At 33.1% G+C, this 19,962-nt stretch overlaps 1 protein-coding gene across 1 annotated transcript; it reads left to right on the top strand.

Moving 5' to 3' along the window:
• The first annotated feature begins 7,608 nt into the window (after positions 1-7,608).
• LOC21385987 (homeobox-leucine zipper protein HOX11) lies at positions 7,609-10,359 on the top strand. Its single transcript, XM_010097578.2, has 4 exons — positions 7,609-8,057; positions 8,793-9,142; positions 9,308-9,387; positions 9,771-10,359. Exons 1-4 carry the CDS (start codon positions 7,685-7,687, stop codon positions 10,099-10,101), a joined length of 1,134 nt encoding a protein of 377 aa, XP_010095880.1. The 5' UTR covers positions 7,609-7,684; the 3' UTR covers positions 10,102-10,359.
• The last annotated feature ends 9,603 nt before the right edge of the window (positions 10,360-19,962 follow it).

Below are 19,962 nucleotides of genomic sequence, written 5' to 3'. Positions count from 1 at the left end.
CAACTACAACAACAACAAACCATACTAAGGGGGACCAAACCTGCCTCCCAGGGGGCTTTTAACTCAAAAGGGGACCAAACTTCCTTGGAATTTTGGTATCCAGAAACCTCCCTGGAATTTTGGCCACAGACTTTTTAACACTGTTTTTTTTTTTTTTTTTGCTTGTAGATACGGATCACCTCTATTGATAGGGGTATTTTGCACTGCTCATTAGTATATATACACATTGGATTCTTGGTAAGACATATTGGATTAGTATATATACATACATACATACATATATATATATAAAATATGTCCAGATGCAACGCAACTAAACATTAGGACCTGAGTTCTTTCTTTTTATTAGGTCAATTCATTTTTTTTTTTAAGTTTCAAGTCCTTAGGACCTGAGTTCTTAAACAGAACATCATTCCTATTCATTATTAAAAAAAGGGCCCACCGAAGTTAAAAAAATAAGAAGAAAAGAAATTACCATCTCTAACCGATTCTTGGTAAGATATATAGGATTATATACATATATATATATATATATATATGAAAACTATAGTCCAGATGCAACACAACTGAACATTAAAACAAGCTTAACACAACTGAACATTAAACACAACTATAGTCCAGCTTAGTTATACTTATCATTATTCTCGTTGGCATTTCTTTAAAAAAAAAAAAATAGTAGATCTATTACTCACAGTCCCCAAATTACTTACAGGAACTATTGTAATCAAACGTAAAACAAATCAAAAACCATATCAGGATTATCAAACCAACTGCCAGAAACAAATCAAAAGTTATCAAAATTCCTTGTTTCTCAAAATTTTGGCGTTGTCGTTTTCCTATTTTTCTCACTATTCGGCAATGAGAGTTGGAACCATTTTCTTAGAAGTTTCAGAGGGGGAAAGAAGCTCATCTATAGACAAATTTTTCACTAGAATTCTTATGCGAATGAGCAAAAATTTTGTTGATATTTAACCTAGTTCAGAAACAAATGCACCAAGATCTCAGAAAGCAAACACTATCTCCAGAAAACAAAAGTTGAACCCGGAATCACAACCAAGTCTAGCACTGTCTCGACAAACCACAATCACAACCAAATCAAACACTATCCAGTCTACAGAAACTAAAGTCACAGACGAAATCACTATCCACTCTCCAGAAACCAAAAGTCACATCCAGAAACCAACGAGAAATACAAGGTGAGGAGAACTTACTGTTACAGAGTTTGAATCCGACGACGAGATGAAGGACAACGGATGCAGCACTCCAAACGCAGAAGATGATTTCTTCTGAGTCCTCAACGACCTTCTGACCTCTCTCCGGTGAAGTCGAGGAATGAGCTTGCTTCCGTAGTTTCGGTGAAATCGGTACCGAATCTGGAGTTTTCTTTGATTGTTGATAAAAACCCTCTTTACTCCGGCCACTTCTCATCAATAGCGACTGAGGGGGAACTTGCGAACAACGTTCGAGGACGTTTGGGAATAGACAAGAAGACTGGAAAAGAGAGAAAAAGCCAGAGGGAATCTCGGTTGTTCACCCATGCGAGAGGCAAAAGGGACTGCAGATTCTCTGCTGAAGCATGGGAGAGGAAGCCAGGGTCGTTGGAAGTTGGGTGTGAGCATTAAGTGCACAGTAAATTTTACTGTGCACTAGGGTTTCAAATGGGTGAATCAGGGGGGGGGGGGCCTGATTCTGAAATCAGGCCCCAAAATGATCCCAATCACTTTTCAAATCACATTTTTTACTGTTTATTTTTGTCTTTCCAAACACTGATTTGATTTTAATTAGGGGATTTGAATCCCTCAATCCCCCAACCAAACATGCACTAAATCTCCAGAAAAAAATTAACATTTAACAAGTAAATTTACTAAGTATAGTTATAAGGGCTTTGTTTCCTAAAAAAGATTTATATACTTTCGACATGATACGTAAATATCATACCATTTATTTCATGTAAAATGACTTAAATATATGAAACATTAGTATGGTTCTTTTGAAATGATTGGTATACGTAATAAATAATATGTTGCTTAACGTTTGGCATGTTTGTGATGTCTTAAAGAAATACCAGTGTTGACGGTGGAATTTCGTCAACAAGATTGCGTCGGATTATCTCTCGGTGGTCTGTTGGCTTACTGGCCAAAACTAGTTATATTCTCAGATTTATACAACTGATTGTATTTGTTTTAGAGATGTATTGAACAATGTATCGATTTGTTGTTAAAATGAAAGTAAAAAAGACACCCGGGTTTATAGTGGTTCACTCTATCAAAAAAGAGCTACATCCACTGGCTCTTGTATTTTTCCTTTTGTGCTTTTAAGATTACAAAAAATGCTCTCTCTTTCTCTATGGGGCTTTGCCCCTTTTATACCCTATAGATTACATATGGGTACATAAAGGGTGGATCGCCATAGGGGATTCTCTGATGGTTTCTCTCGAGTAGCCTATTACCCTACCTGCCTAGATCGTAGCTTCTCAGCACCTTTCAGACTGTTCACTCACCCATTTTATCCACTATTGCAGCTCTGCGGATCCTTTGTGATTTCCATTGGTTCGTTCTAGGTGGTTTATAGACAGGTAATCATTTCCTGTACTATTGACCTTCTCCAAACCCAGACGTAACCTAGGAATTTCTCCCATGTCACCTCAGAGGTCTTTCTTGGGACGTGGACCCATACTCATGCGATCTGCCCTTTGCACCTACACTATACTTCACAGGGAGCGGCCTCTGTCTCGGTTGACCCCCTCACGATACCGCTCCAGCTGCGAACAAATCATGTAAGCCTCGACTGTATGTAGAGTCGACGGTCTCATGAATTGTCCCATACGATCGGCCTTTTTACCAAATGGTGGAGGAGGAAATGAGCTTTAGGCGTCGACATCTAACTGACGTGGTGAGTTTACGGCCACGTGGAGCATAGTCATCATCTGACGTGTCAACGTATATTTTCCCACACAACAGCTCCCCCCCAAGTTGAGGCTTTTCTTTGGACTGCCTCATACTAGGCTGGGATTTGCTCTGGCCTTTCCGTTTGCTTCGGGCGTGGGAGCCTAACTCTGAACCTCCCTTGTAATGATGGTTCTGATGCTTCGAGAAGTGCAAACGTCACATCAGTTCGATCGCCATGCTGACCTGGGCTTTTATTTAAATGGATGAATCTGGGCCGTTGGATCGTGTCTCTTCAGCTTATTGAAGAAATACTTTACCGAGGGGAAAGCTGAAGGCGAGAGGGGGAAGAAAGAAGCCGAGCTCGCGGCGGGTAAAAATGATTTGAACTTGGAAAACTTCACTGCCAAGCGTGAGAAAAATATTTAAGAGTTCATGACTTCTGAGGAGCTTATTGAAATTCGCACAAAGGATTTTCAGTCCGCCGGGGAACATGTAGTGGAACTAATCAGACGACACCACCCCGAGTGGGACTTGGGTTTCCTGTATACTCCTCCTCCTCCTGTAGACGGCGACGGCTCTTCTCAGCCCGGCAGCGGAGATGGTTTGGTTGGTAGCAGCGAGGATTGAGAGCATGCTTCATGTATTTTTTGTTTGTTTTTTTTAGATAATGGGTTCTTAGCCCACCAACTTGTATATTTTTTCGTAATTGATATATAATACACTACTGCTTTTATTTTTAGATATTCTATCGTTAGTGCCTTTTAGGGCTTATTCTAGCAAATTTCTTAGAATGTCAAATGATTGCCCTTTCTCCTTGGAGATGTCGGCGTTTTAAATACCCCTTAGGGCAAATTCCTTAAAATTTTGCTAAGCAATCGTCTCTTCTCCTTGGAGAGGTCGACGTTCTTGATGTTTAAATGCCACTTAGAGCAGGCAGATTCTTTAAAATCTTTTTAAGTTATCGTCTCGTCAACTTGGAGATGTCGACGTTTAACATTTTTTTGTGTGGTCCGTAGACCCCTGCTGCCCCCCGTGTCTATATGAAAACCTTGATTTTTAGGCAGACATGTTATTAAGAGGTCGAAAAGGTATTCAATCAGGTCGGCCGAGGAAACCTGTTGCGCCGACCAGAACCAATGCAGTCAGATCCAAACCGAAGGAATCAAAACAAATACTGCAGGTTCCACAGAAACGTCAGCCACAACACCAACGACTGCACCGACCTGAAGGATGAGATCAAAAGACTAATCCGCGAGGGGAGGTTGCAAGCATTTAAAGCTGATAGGAGAGGCCATGGTCACGGAAACGACGGTAGGTGCCGGGAGGATAATCGGCAGGGAGAAGACCGTGAGCCAGTCGGTGTCATAAGGACCATCCATGGGAGACCATATCTTGGGGGGGATTCAAGAAGATCCTAGAAGACTTATGCCCATGAGGCAATAGACGTGTACGAATAGAGGTTTTGGAACGTCTCAACTGCCAAGCCAACAAAGACAACAAAATTTGGTGGTACTGAAGTGATATTCACTGAAGAAGACGCGAATAGGGTCCATTTCCCCCATAATGATGCCTTGGTAGTAGAGACAGTGATTGGAAACCACACTATCTACAGAATCCTCATGGACAACGGGAGCTCGGTGGACATCATGTACTTCGATTGCCTGAAAAAGATGGGGAACTCGAAGGAGCAACTGGAGAAAACATCCCGGCCATTATATGGGTTCACAGGGGATTCGGTCATCCCCCTAAGGAACAATCAGGCTGCTTAAAACTGCAGGAGAAAAGCCTAGGCATACAACTACTATGGTGAATTTTGTGGTAATTAAAGGAGGCTCACAGTACAACGCCGTGATCGGGAGGCCGTCTTTTAGGCGCTAAGAGTAATAACATCTGTCTACCATCAAAAGGCTAAGTTTCTAACCCCTAATGTCGTAGGAGAAATGAAGAGCAATCAGTATGAATCCTGGGTCGCATACTCAGATGCCATACGTGGATATGATCAACCGGGGAGACAAGAAGCGAGAATGGTACATCAAGGACCAGTTGAGGACATAGATCCTAGAATCGAAGAGGATATTACATGGTCCCAACCAATCGAGCAGTTGGTGAAAATTGGGGTAGATAATAAAGAGCCAACGAGGGAACTATTGGCCTACGCTTAAAAAAGACGCGTATCAATATGCTCGGTGTTGCGATAAGTGCCAACGATAAGCCACGATTCCTAGAGCACCCCTAGAAAACCTAACTTCCATTCTTAGCCCATGACCTTTTGCCAAATTAGGGGTCGACCTGATTAGACCTTCGCACCTCGCACCGGGAGGTTTTAAGTTTGCCATCGTCCCTGTAGACTATTACACTAAGTGGGCCGAGGTGAAAGCTCTTACTTCGACCACAGAGGCTATCTGCACGAGCTTCATCTAGAACAACATTGTATGCATGTTTGGGGTTCCACATTAGATTGTGTCTGACAATGGAAAGCAATTTCATAATGCCTCGACACGTAAATTTTGTGACGATTTGGGCATTCAGAAAGAGTTCTCTGCCCGATACATCCGTAGTCCAACGGCTAAGTTGAAGCCATCCACAAAATCCTATGTAGCTTTTTTTTGATAGAGTGAACCACTATAAACCCGCATGTCTTTCTACTTTCGTTTCTAACGACAAATCGATACGTCTTTCAATATCCCTAAAAAACCAAGACAATCAGTTGCATAAATATGAGAATATAATTAGTTTTGGCTGGTAACCCAACGGACCACCGAGAGGTAATCCGGTATAATCTTGTTGACGAAATTCCACCGTCAGCAACCAACATCACTTTTTGTCACTCTCTTAATCACTCACTGCATTTATTGTTTAACACGTGAACTCTATTATCTTATTTTCTGTTTAAATAATAATATATCGTGTTAATAGAGTACACGTGTCAAATAGTGAATATTGAGAGTGATAAAGAACGTGACAAAAAAGTAATACTAATATTTTTTGATGTGTTATTACAACATCTTGTCTTTTAAAATTTGAAAATATTATTGTTAAAATAAAGTGTTTTGTACAATAACGATTTCGTTAAATAGAGGAAAGTCCTCCAAGTAAATGAGTTAATAGTATATAGTGAGAGTATAAGAAGATAAAGATGGATTGTTCTATTACTCTTTTTAAATGCATGATAAATCCTAATTTTGAGGGGAAAAAAAGCAAGACCAAAAGATGTTAATATATATATATATATATATATATATATATATATATCTATATAGATATATATGTTTTATGAAGTTATGTTAACATTGTGTTATGTAGTCTTTACTATTTAGGATCTGTTTGATATGAGAGTTTAAATCAGAATGATTTGAGCTTTTGAGTTTAAATAATGTGGGTTTTGAAATATTGTGGAATTTGAATTCAGGTCTCATTCTATGAATTTTTTTGTTTGAAACATGTGTGCTGTTCAAACTTTAAAATTTTTCTTTTTAAGCTAAATGTTGGTTTTGTTAGACTGGGTTCAATTTGATAATTATTAAAATAAATTATATTTAGCTAAAATAAAGAGTATGATTGGAGTGAGTCACTAAAAAATTATTAGCTAAAATAGCTTTCTAAAAATTTTAGCTAGAATTTAGTTAAAATTTAGAGAATTCCTATCTATTTTAGCTAAAATAGGTGCTAACAATCTTATGATATGTTTACTTACCACGATTGAGAAATGAAAGTGAGACATGAGAGTCAATCCAATGTTTGCTCGCTCTTTTTTATCGGAGTGAAATTAACGGGATTAGTACTTTTACACTAGTTCTTTTTAATTCTGAGTGTAAGTAAACGCATGAATGAGATTCGAAGTAACTCCGATTCTGAATCTTGTCACTAAGTAAACAACTTATTATAATTTTAGGGCCTGTTTAGCTCGCTGATTCGAGTTTTTAATTCGAGTTGAGATGTTATTTTATGTGAGAGTTTTTTACTGTCGTAAAAAGATTAGATGTGACTGTTTTTAAGAGTTTTTTACTGTAATAAAACTCAAATTTTAAACTCGAATCAATGAAATAAATAAAATTACTCACTCAAAATTTTATCCCCTCTGAATTATATTTATTCTGATTCATGTCCATTTTAACTACGTAAATATGCCATTACTCTAATTTATTGTAATTGCAATATTGTTAAGAAAAAATGAAAAAGAAATGAAAAAGAAAAAGCTAATAATTGGCACTTAAAATCAGCCTCTCCCTGCGGTCCCCTTTCTGATTGACTGATAATCACGCGCTATGGATAAGTGTCATGAGATTGTGGGACCAAATTTTTTTTTTTAATTTTTAACAATCTTTTCTTAATCTTTTTTCTAATTTTTTTCCTTTTTATTTTCTCTCTCTAATAACATTAGGCTTTCACGTGTGTTTGTCAACCTTGGTGAGGGTTGTCGGTCAAACTGGTTTCCCACAAAGCAAAATAATTATATGGGATGGAGTAAATAATAATAGCAATAATAATGAATGACACCAAAAAGCAAAAAGAAAAAAAAAAAGAAAAGAAAACTCAATAACATTCCTGAACAAAATAATAATAAATAATAAAGTGCTAAAAACTAAAAAGGACTGTTTAGAGATCTGTCTGCTTTGTACAATATTTTTGACAGATGAGAAAATTTATTATTACCTCTATAAAGACTCTTCCTGGTTGCTTCATTCCAAAACCCCATTTCAGGCTCTCTCTCTCTCTACTCTCTCTCTCTCTCTCTACCCTTTTCTCTCTGTTTTTTCTCCCTATTTTTTGGTTATTTTCTCTCTGCATATGAATTTATGGAGCTGGGTTTAAGCTTAGGAGACCCTCCCAAGCCCTTTGGGTTCTTAGAGAAGCACCAGCGCGAAAACGACAACAAAAGTTCTGCGTTTTGCATGGACTTGTCGATTGGTCCTTCAAGAACCGGAGAGGAGGGAGGAGGGAGAGCGAAAGAGCAAGAGGAACCGGAAGAACTTAAGGAGAAAGAACAGCAGGGGATTCGAAACGACGTCGTTTGTATTGCCCAGATTGAGAATGTTATTGGAAACGACAACAAGCCCGGTTCCTCCCCTCCGGTTCAGCTCGATCTTCTTCCTCTCTCTCCGGTTCCTCGTACGACAACAACAACAACCCATGGCTTCCCTTGGTCTTCTTCCCCCGCCGACACAGCCGGTGAGACTTTCAAACGATATTAAAATTATTTTTTCTTTTTTCTTTTTTTATTTTGGGAATTTTTACAGTGAGATTATGTGTCTGTACTTTGCATTTTCTTTACTAAAAATCGAAATAAACGTGACGACTGTACTTTTTTTTTTTTCTAAAAGAGTTGAGATTTTTTTAAATATTGGTATATATATATATTCTTTTTTTTTTGTATTTTTGGGTGAGATTATATAGCAAATTACAATATTGCACATTTCTTGGTAAATTTCGATAAAAATAAAATATTGGTTTAGAAGAAAGAAGGAAAAAAAGAACTTTACAAGTGGAAAAGGGTGACATTTTTTTAGGGACGAAAAGTGTATTATTTACATGAAAAAAATGATATATATATATATATTTTAGTTTTTATAGTGTGATAGAATATAGGAGTGTTCTTTTTTTATTTATTTATTTATATCTTCTAAAAATCTTAACGGTTTACAACTGTATCATTATTTTCCGAAAATGTATATACAGAGTTCGTTAGATTACAGATTTCATAAAAATCTAACGGTTCAAGGATCAGTATTTTCCGAAATTGTATATACAGAATTCGTTAGATTACAGATTTATTGAAAATCTAACGGTTCAAGTATCATTATTTTCCGAAATTGTATATACAGAATTCGTTAGATTACAGATTTCATAAAAATCTAACGGTTCAAAACTGTATCATTATTCTCCGAAAATAAAATATATGTACAGAGCGCGGCAGTGGTGGGCTGGAACTGAACAGGATCCCGAAAATAACGGCGGCGGCGGCGGCGGCAGAGGAGGCGGCGGCAGAGGAAGGGTCGTCGCCGAATTCAAACAGCGGAGCGTCATCTTTTCCGATGGAGATGTGCTTGTACAGCAGCGGCAACAAAAATAATGGCAACAATAATAACTACAAAAGAGATCAGTATATCTCTGAAGGAGAAGGAGAGAGGAATTCGAATTCGAGAGCGAGCGACGAGGACGAGGCAAACGGCGCAAACAGGAAGAAGCTGAGGCTCTCCAAAGACCAATCTGCTTTTCTTGAAGAAAGCTTCAAAGAACACAACACTCTCAATCCTGTTAGTACCTCTGAACAAGAACTCAAATTTTTTTTATTTAAACCTGCGAAAATAAAAGAGTTAAAAATAATTTCTTATCAAGATATTAATTTAATATAAATGAAAAAATGAAAAGGAAAAACTTTTAGTTTTAGTTTTTTGATTTTTGATTTTTGAGTTATGCAGAAGCAGAAGATAGCTCTAGCCAAACAACTCAACCTCCGTCCTCGCCAAGTAGAAGTTTGGTTCCAGAACAGAAGAGCAAGGTATTCTATATATATTCTATATATATATATATATTGTATAAATTTCCTTGGATCCAGAAAAATAATTTTATATTTGTTATCTCTGTTTCTTTATTATTTTTTAACTTCAACAAGTAACATTTTTTTTTTAAAATAATGCTTTAATTGAATTGTTATTGAATATAGGGAGAAATAAACTTGATCTTTTTCGGGATAATTTACCTTTTTTATACAGTTTTATCTGAAAATCATCTGTTTGGTTAATAATATATACTTTCAAATTAGATCTACCTCATAAAATGTGTTAGATTTATTCATTTATTTTTTCTTGTGATATGTCTTTTTTGGTCGTGTTTAAAAGTCCCACAAGTGTGTTGAAATTTTAGTTTTTGGCGACTTTTTAGGACAAAATTGAAGCAAACGGAGGTGGACTGTGAGTACTTGAAGAGGTGTTGCGAAACATTAACAGAGGAGAACAGGAGACTTCACAAGGAGCTTCAAGAGCTGAGAGCTTTGAAGACCTCAAACCCCTTTTATATGCAATTGCCTGCCACCACTCTCACCATGTGTCCCTCCTGCGAGCGCGTCGCAACCACCACCACCGCCACCACCACCGCGGCCGCCGCCACAAACACTAGTACTAATTCCAACAATACCAAAGACTCAAAAGCAGTTGGTGGGTTTCCCCTTAATAGGCCGAAGTTCTATCCATTTTCCCATGCCCAAACGACATGAGCTTTATATATGTGAATGTATAGCACATGGGGGAAATTTTGTGTCCAAATTGTTTTTTTTTTTTTTTTTGTACATAGTCAAAAAGTAAAAGGTTCAGGGTATTAGAGAATCATGATCAAATAGGTTTTGTTTGATTAAATCATGGGGTTGTTTTATTAATTACTTCATTGTTATGGGGGCGGGGTATAGACTTGGGTGTTTTTTTTTCCTCCTCCTCCACCCCAATATGTTAGAGAGGAAAAAGGAAAAAGTAAAAAAAAATATATATATATATGGACAGAGATATGTGGTTGTTATCTTTTGTTTTTCTTGTAATATCTGATTACCCCTACTTTTTTACTGGGAAAAAAAAGAAAATAGAATGAAATTTGTTTTTGCATTTTGAAATTCTTGTTCTTGTTGTTGTTGGCATGAAAATGACCATTGAATTGATTGTTGATATAATATTAAATAGAGAATTATTTAAAGGTTGTTGGGTTTTTGAACCCTTTTCTTTTTTCTTTTGGTGAGAATGCATGTTTTGGTATGGTTTCAAGCATGCTTTGAGTATGGGGCAACATGGAGGTGATATTGGGGGTAGAGACTGACTTTGTGACTTTATTGTTTAATGTGTTTAAGCTCTCTCTCTCTCTCTCTCTCTCTCTCTCTCTCTCTCTCTTAATGATTTCAATTCAAAAGAATGGCATTTCCTAGTCAAATTGGTGGAGGCGTGGGGTTTTGTGGAAAGTAGACTGAGGCTGACTTGGTGGTTGGGGGGGCTCACGGGTTTCAGTTAGAAATAGGATTTGATGCCATTCCCTTTGGTCCATATTTAGTAGGGCAATCCCTTTTTAGTTTTTAGGGTACCCCAATAATGACTACATTCACCGGTAAAGATGGACATTATACATATATATATATATATATGTATATATATGATCATGCATAATAAGTACTGCCATATGATTAGGGGTCATATCACATGTCATGTTTTGATCGTTTATTTTTAAATTTGCAGTTAACCCGAACACGATCCGTGACACGAAATTTTTTAAAAACTGTAACATGAACACGACACAATAACTTTTTGGGTTGACACGACACGATACAAAAATGATCCGTGGCACGAAATTGACCTGTGAACCCGGCATTAACACGAAAATTGTATACTGTTATTTAGTTTTTTACATATTAGAAATAATTTAAAATTCATAACACAATTTTGATTCGAACCTGAAATTGACTTGTGATCTTCGTGTCAATTTCAGGTCGATCAAATTTTGATCCGAACCTCTTTTTTTTCAATCCTAACCCGCGAAATTCGTGTCATTTTTGAATCGTATTATTATGTCATGACCCATATTGCCGACCCTACATATGACTGTGACATGAGTTGTTACTATGTATGTATGTGGAGAGATATCTTTTTGACTTTTGTGTTATTTACTATTGTTATTATTTTTATTTTTATTTTTATTTTTGCTAAATTGTGGTTGTATGTACTATGTACATATATGTTCTCATGAAGAAGTTTGCTAGGAGTTATTCGAAGTTACTTTGGTAAATTAAGTTGAGTAGCTTCTTAGACATTATGAATGGTTAGTAATGCTTTTTTGGATTAAAAAATGTCCCTAGTATATTTCAGGGAAAAATGGATTAGATATTTAATACTCCAGAATTTTAAAAATTCTGCCTAGTATATATTGACGATATACTTGTTTTCTCAAAAGAACGGATCAATAGTCATTATGATCATCTTTACAAAGTTTTTAATAAAAATTTTTAGAACAAGGAATAATCATTTCAGAAAAGAAAATGCAAATAGAACAAGAACACATGGAGTTCTTAGGATTAAAAATAGGAAAAGAAATTAGCAGCATGTAGATTGGTGAATTGAATTGCTCTTCTTTTTTCTTTTTTTCTTTTTTGTTGGAGTTCTTCAATATGTGAAGGTAAAACTTCGGTTCTACGTAGTTCACATTGTATTTCACATTTTGATCAACTTTTGAGAGTCACTTTTCAATATAAATTCAATATGGTAGTGTCATATCTTTACCATTTTTTTTTTCTCATATGCATATATATGTTTGTGTTTGTGTGTGTATATATAGCATTCTTGCTCGAGATTAGTTAATATTAATTATCATTTTTATGATGATGAGAACATCATCAATCAAGTTTCAAAAAAAAAAAAAAAAAAAAAGGAAAAAGAAAACGGATTATTGAGTAGTTTTGTTCAAACTTCTTTGTTAAGAAAACTTGTCAGAATTAAATACTCAATCAAAGTGGAGATCATAGGATGGATGGCAGAACTTAAATAAGAAATCTTCTTTTTTTTTTTAAGAAAAAATTTTCTTAGGGTATGTTTTTATATTTTTATCAGTAGTCATACACGTTTCGATTTTATGATTAAAATAATTGTAATATCCCCTATTAAGATATTATGATTCACGTCAACCAAAATTTAATTGCAGAAAACAAATCAAATTTTAATGCATGGTTAATAAAAATTGTAATATCTTTATTTGATTATTCCATAAGAGTCGTATGAACCTTGAAAACTGCCTCACATACAGAAAATACATATTAATCAATACATGATTTCTTTTCACTACTTGTCCTCATTCATTTGCATTACGTCAGTTGCTCAAAAAGTCAGTAACGATTAATAAATGACTGGCTCCATGGAATAAAACTTATAAAAATTTTACAAGATGGAAACCGCAACAAAAGAACAAGTGTTACAACTCAATAAAATAACTAAAAAAAAAACAATAAAAAGGAGATAAGAGCATTCATATTAGGAATGAGTCACACTTATAAAACTTTTTTTTTGTTTTGTTTTATGATCTATCCAGATAGACGTTCAACGTAATATTTCAAAATAAAAAAAATAACATAACAATTATTAAATGTAACATCAACATTAAAAAGACGCTTGTTATGTTATGTTCATATACATTAATGTTGTTGTATATGTTACGTTAGATGCACTAATTAATACCTTATATACATATATTTATTGTATGTGCGTATACATAGACATGATAGGTCACAAAAATGAGTCATGCAAGGCATGGGTTCTCCGTATGAGTGTATAACGTGGGAGGCCACAACACAACACAACACATTAACACAACATGAGAAAAGGTGGGGCCAATAAATATTAATAGATTGGAATATGGAACCGACCATAGGATTGATGGACCCCACAAAACGCCCCAAAAAATCCTTATTGGGAATTATTAAGGTAAAAAGCAACGACATGACATAATCACCTAAATAGAAAGTTCAATGGCAATTATTTATATGTCACCTAATGATTTGTGCCGCGTTTTATGTCTCATCTCATAGATTGGACTTCTTTTTAGAATCTCCCAAAATTTTTCAACTGAATTATTTTTTTAATTAATAAAGTTTCATTACATGCTATATTTTATGTTAATCAAGTTTTTTTAAGGGATTGTTTTAATTAAGTTGGGATATCCATTATTTATACGTGTGTGTCTACATATAATCTGAGATACCTTTTGGGTTTTTTTTAACCTTCAAGATTGTGAAGACCAAGATGGTGGGGACTTAATATCACTATATATATATATATATATATATATTATATAGCTCATATCGTGGATGAGGTTTCCTAGGTATAGAATTGAAGGCTCATTTAAGTGGGGATCTCTACCTTTTTCAACCAATTCAAAAGATTGTCAATTAATTGATAGGCCAGGAAAACTAGCCTTACCTGCCATTGTCGCAAGGAAACAAACATTTTTAAAAGGACACCATAACTTCGTCAAGTGGAGGAGTTTTATTATTTATCTTTTTGAACGTGGAGTGGGAGAATTTGATCAACTCAACACCTAATTAAATTAGATACTCATGCCTTAAATAGCATCATTACATGTCAAAATATCGTGTAAGTTAAAATATTATAATTAATGTGACATTATATTAATAGAAGGATATAAAAGAAGACAATAGACATACGAGCTAAATCGTAGAGTCGTATGTAGGTGTACCTCTAGTCTATGCCTAGAACCACAATAATTAATTAATTAATTAAAATTTATTTTTGCTAAAATCAATTGGTACATCTTAAAAGTCCAACGAGTACCACACTGTCTGGATTCATATTTGTTGTCTTATAACTTCTTGTCTCATTAGTTATCTGTCCAATTAATATTTGTCGCTTCACTTAAATATTTTTAATATTTAGTTTTATTCATGTGGTCAAATTGATAAATTTAGATGATGTGAATAAATAAGAAGTGATGGGATATATTAGGAGTGACAATTCGTGTCACGTGTCGTATTTTGATCGTTTCTTTTTAAATTTACAGTCAATCCAAACACGATCCGTGACACGAAATTTTTTAAAAACTGCAACCCGAACACGACACGACCACTTTACGGGTTGACACGACATGACACGAAAATGACCCGTGAACCCGAAATTGACATGAAAATTGTATACTTTTATTTAGTTTTTTACATATTAAAAATAACTTAAAATTCATAACACACTAAAATACAATAACATCCATTGAAATTAAGCAAATAATACTAAGATTTTGAGTATAACTATCATGATATCATAAGTTCATAATAAAATCAAAATATGTAATGAAAACTATATGTATTTTTTAGTTTTTTACGAGTTTCGTATCGTGTTCAGGTTAGGTGGGTCCAACCCGAAATTGACCTGTGTTTTTCGTGTCAATTTCAGGTCGACCCAATTATGACCCGAATATCTTTTTTCTCAACCCTAACCCGCGAAATTCGTGTCGTTTTCGAGTCGTGTTGTCGTGTCGTGATCCATATTACCGGCCCTAGGATATATAGCTAATATGATAAGAAAATGAGACAATAGATTTGGACTCAATATACTATTTGATACCAATAATCTTGTTTTGATGGAACATATGTATCACACTCCATTTGTAATCTTTGGTGCCATGGGTTTCTAGAGGTTCATTTGATTCCATCAATGAAGAAGACGTGTGCTTGATTTGATATACTTTTTTAGGTGTCTTCATATGTGGATCCTACACATACTATTTACATTTTAAGTATTTAATTCAAATCTATTAGTGACATCGGTTGTCCAATAGTGACTCGATGTCCTGTTAGAACATTGTGTTTGTCTTGGTGTTTGCAATATTTTTTTCTCTTTTCCGGAAAAAAATAATTGTAGCTTGGATTGTGGTATGATGTATAGATAACGAATTATTTATTTATTACTACGCTTGTAATATGCTCCGCAAGTATTGCTGTGATGGAGACACCTGAAGAGTTTATTATTTACTGAATAGTGAGAAATTAATTTATACAATCATTTAAGGATTTTTAAAAAGAAATGTGTGTAAAGATAACAATTGAAAAAAAAAAAAAAAGTAGCGGCACATTTGAAGATAATTACTTTAACCAATCAAAATAAAATTAGAACACATGTGAAAAAAAATTATTCTCATAGGAGTAAAGTGAGGAACAACATATTTTTAAAGACACAAAAAAAATTAAAATGTAAAAAAAAAAACACTCACAAAAAATAAAGATAAAAATGAAAAAATGAAAAAAAAAAAACTAAATGGAGGGGTTGGGAGAAGAATTTTGGTTCTTTTATGTATTGTTAAAAAATAAATTCACAAAAAATAAAGAGAGAAAAGGAAAAAAGAAAACAAAATAAATGGAGGGGCTGTCAGATAGCAGTCCCATAAAGAAGAACTTTGGTTCTTTTATGTATTGTTAAATTATAGCAAAAGATGTGTTACCTAGAAAATAATACTTTTATTTTATATAAAATTAAAAGGAGAACTCTGTCCAAAAAGTTTCTAACCAACAAAGGTATCACAAAATAGTGCTTTCTCTGCCTAGATAGTTTCAGAATCTTTGTATTTTTGTGCTTAATTACTCACTACAGGTTACTCGGGCTTCTTTAGATTGGTTTAAAAATAACTGTTTTTGGCTTATTTTATCCAAAAATTGTTTTTGAAACTGCTTGAATAGATATTATGAAAGTGAATGTTTTTTAATTTTTTTTATTAAGCACTTGAAAAGAGCTCATGGAAAACTTTTTAATTGACCTTTTTAACTTTTTATTTATAAACAACAAATTAAAAATTTCATCTATATTTTTTTTATTACATTATTATTTTTTTTTTGAAATAATAAAATTTTTTGACTTATTAACTAAACATGTTCAAAAGATCTTTACAAATAAAAAAGCTCATTTTCATACATTATCTAAGCACTAATTAAAAAGCCTTGATTTATGCTTTTTTTCTTCCACGGTTAAAAGTAATCCTGAACAGGTTCTCAAACGTAAGTGTATTATTGTTATTATCATATCTAATTTTCTAAGAGAAAGTAAAAAAGAATTTAGCATGAGATTCGTTTTTGGGATAGGGCCTAAGAGTTTGGTCAAAAGAGTCTTTATGAGTGATTGATAAGATGCGCATTCGCCCCTACAAACACTGCATCAGCTCTATGAATAAACGTCTCCAACGGAACAAACTAGCACTATATATGCCAGCATGTAACACGTTTAAAAAATTAACTAACTTAATACTAATAATAATAATAAAAATAAAAATAATAAAAATAATAATAAAAATAAAAATAAAAATAAAAATAATTATTATAATTATAATTATAATTATAATTATAATAATATTATTATTATTATTATACTCGGTGTTCCATCAACTACAACAAGTAATTTATATCAGCCTCTAAACTCCTTTAAACAAGATAATTATGTCAAGTCATTAATTCCAAATTATACTTGGATCACCTGTTCAATTTTTTTTTTTAAAATTATTATATAAAGCCTATCAAACAAATGAAATAGTGCCACATCGTTCAACTTTTATATCAGGTTGTATCAGATTTAAGTCATATTTGTATCACGTTCTGCTGCGTGATTTTAGTTAGATAAAACCAAACATGCATCGTCCAATTATATAAAAAAAAAATAAAAGAAAAACTAAACATGCATCACTAGTATAAATCTAGAAAATAGTACGGTAATTTTGGAAGTAAAGCAAATAAGATTAGACAAACGGGTTAGTAGGTACAAGTGTCTTTGTATATGTCATCATTAGTTAAATAAGTTTTTATATAATGAATGGATCTTTTTCGGTGCGTTAACGTATTGATAAGTTATGTTTTTTGTCCGTAGAATTTATATAAAATTAAGTAAAAGTTAAAAGTACGTAAATTTAACGGTTAAAAAAATCTGACGTATTGATAGTTTAGACATGCTAGAGAATTTCCCTAATTGGAGAACTAATATGTAAATGATGTGCTTGGGAATTTTTATGGCGTGCTCCTCTTTGTTTTTTGGCGAATGGCCGCTCATTTACATACTGCCTTTTCACCAACTTTCATTCTCATTAGTTATAACACCATTATCTCTAGCCATTTTTTCCCATTATAATTTTATTATTTACTGTTTCTTTATTGCAACGTCTTTTGGTTATAATTAAAAATATGATTAGGTTTTTGCAAAAAGAAAAAGAAATGAGTTGCTTCCTATCTTTTCTATTTGTTTGATTTGACAAATGTGTCATTGTTATTATTGTATTCATTATTAATTTGTGGTCTTCCTTTCGTACTGATCACTTAATTATCAGGAAAAATCCTCATTTTTCCAGAAAGGAGACAAAGAACGATAGGATAAAAGTTTGAAAAGAATACAAGCAAGTTGAACCAATTTGATTTTCATACGGATCAGAGAATTCTTTTCAAGGAATGGGTTGATTATTTTGACTATACTTGTTACCCTAGTCCATTTTTTTCTTAACATAAAAATCTCTATTAAGCCATTTTAAGAACAATAGTACTCTCCAATTATCCAAAAAAAAAAAAAAAAACAATAGTACTCTCCATATATATATATATATATTTAAAGATTATATCACCAGCATTTTTTTAATTTTAAGGTTATTTTCAGTTTGATTCCAAAATTTATTAAAATTATTTATTAAAAACAAACAAAAAAATCACGTGACCACATTTAATTTTAACTTTTTCTACATGGTTTTAATAGGAATTCTAACCATTAAGAATATAAGTAGGATTATAATTCAAAATTTAAGAAGTAAATTACTTAGAATGACTCTAAAATTCAGAAAGCATTGGTGTGAATTTATTCAACTTGTACTTGTATTCAATTTTGAGGTCTATACAAGAAAGTGACATAACTAAATAATAGAGGACACCTTTTGGTTCGTTACACATTTCATGAAACTAAAAATATATACAATAAACGTTTCACACGACCATATGTGTTTGTATTCCCACGTAAAGCTATACTAATTTGAATTTGAGACGGTTTCTTCTCTTCCACAATGATTTTTTTTAATTGAAAAAAAAAAAAACAATATCGGTGATCTTTGATTAAATGTTTGTGTTGAATTGAATTGAATATTTCTATATCCTGTAAATTTCCAATTTAATTAGGAAACTTATGTCAACGATTGAGTCAATCACTGGGAAGTTTTTGTTTGAATATGGCACAAGAATTGTCTTAAAGAGCAAGGAAATAGGTTGTAGTCCTTTTCAATTGTTTTTCTTTTCTCCAGCCTCCCAAACCCCACCATAAACACACAAAGAAAAAGAAAGATACCAAAAATCATATTCTAAAAAAATACCAAAAAAATCCTTGATTATATTTCCCTCCCAACGATGGCCCAATCATATTATATAACTATTACTTTTTTTTTGTATAAATATTCTCAATAAGTTCACTATAGTTGCATCTTGCAGGCTTACACCAATTAATTACCACATTATGCAAAATCATAAAACTTGCAGGATTTGTACATAGGGAAGATGTTTGCAAATATTTTTATACCCCGCATTTTAAGGTTATCAAACAATTGTAACTCATATTTGTATTTTAGACAGTATCACATGTTTCATATTTAGATTTTAAGCTCAATTCTTACCTTTTCTCAGTCAATATTCAATTTTGACTATAAAAAATTCTAAATGCATTTTAAGAAAATAAGAAGAAGATAAAGAAAAAAAAAAGAAGAAAAGACTAAGAAGCCAAAATGTAAAGAATATTTAGATATTTTCATTAGTCAAAATAAACCTTTTACCAGAAAAAGTATGGATTTATCATGAATTTAATGTGAAGGTATATATATATATGATACAATTCAAAACATATTATACGCTTTTTGATACTCAAAATACAAGGTATAAAAATGAAAAAAACAATCCTTATATAAACCATGAAAGCGTATAGTGTAATTTATATATATATATATATATATATAAGTACTAGGTCACTTCTATAATTTTGAACTTTTACTAAAAAAAAAAAGAGTTAATTACATATATATGTCAATTTTTTAACGGATGAAAAAGGTATGTCTATAAGTTGTGATATTTGCACCTATAAATTAATCCGTAAAATAAATAAAGCTATATTAGAAATGATATTATATTAATAATTATAAACGCGACAGATTAATAATATTATTAAATTAAAGACATATTCTAAACACAGAGTTTAAAAATGATCATTAAATACCTAAAAAAAGAAAAGAATATAAAAGAAAAATCAAACCGTCTTTTTCATTCAACGTGTTCTTTCATCATCCCTTCCTTTTCTCCGTATCACCGAAGGCCCAATTGCATGTCCTATATTGCTTGTTATGTGAGATTTTCTAAAAAAGGCCAACAAATGATGGTGTTTTATTAGTGTTGAAAATCCGATAGTCTTGTAAAACACAAAAAACGTGTTTGGTGGTAAGAATTGGATAAAAAGAAAAAAGAAAGAAAAAAAATCTAGCGCCATTGCATCAAGGTTATTCACAGTCATTAACGATCACATATATATATATATATATATATATTTTTTTTTTT

Source organism: Morus notabilis, unplaced genomic scaffold (assembly GCF_000414095.1).
Source record: "Morus notabilis unplaced genomic scaffold, ASM41409v2 Scaffold4188, whole genome shotgun sequence".
NCBI lineage: Eukaryota > Viridiplantae > Streptophyta > Magnoliopsida > Rosales > Moraceae > Morus > Morus notabilis.
This window is presented reverse-complemented; position numbering and strand designations above follow the sequence as displayed.

Excerpts from the sequence above, each read along its gene's own strand:
- LOC21385987 (XM_010097578.2), top strand. The coding sequence starts at position 7,685 with ATGGAGCTGGGTTTAAGCTTAGGAGACCCTCCCAAGCCCTTTGGGTTC. Across the intron at positions 8,058-8,792 it reads TTCCCCCGCCGACACAGCCG|AGCGCGGCAGTGGTGGGCTG; the intron begins GTGAGACTTTCA and ends ATATATGTACAG. Across the intron at positions 9,388-9,770 it reads TTCCAGAACAGAAGAGCAAG|GACAAAATTGAAGCAAACGG; the intron begins GTATTCTATATA and ends GCGACTTTTTAG.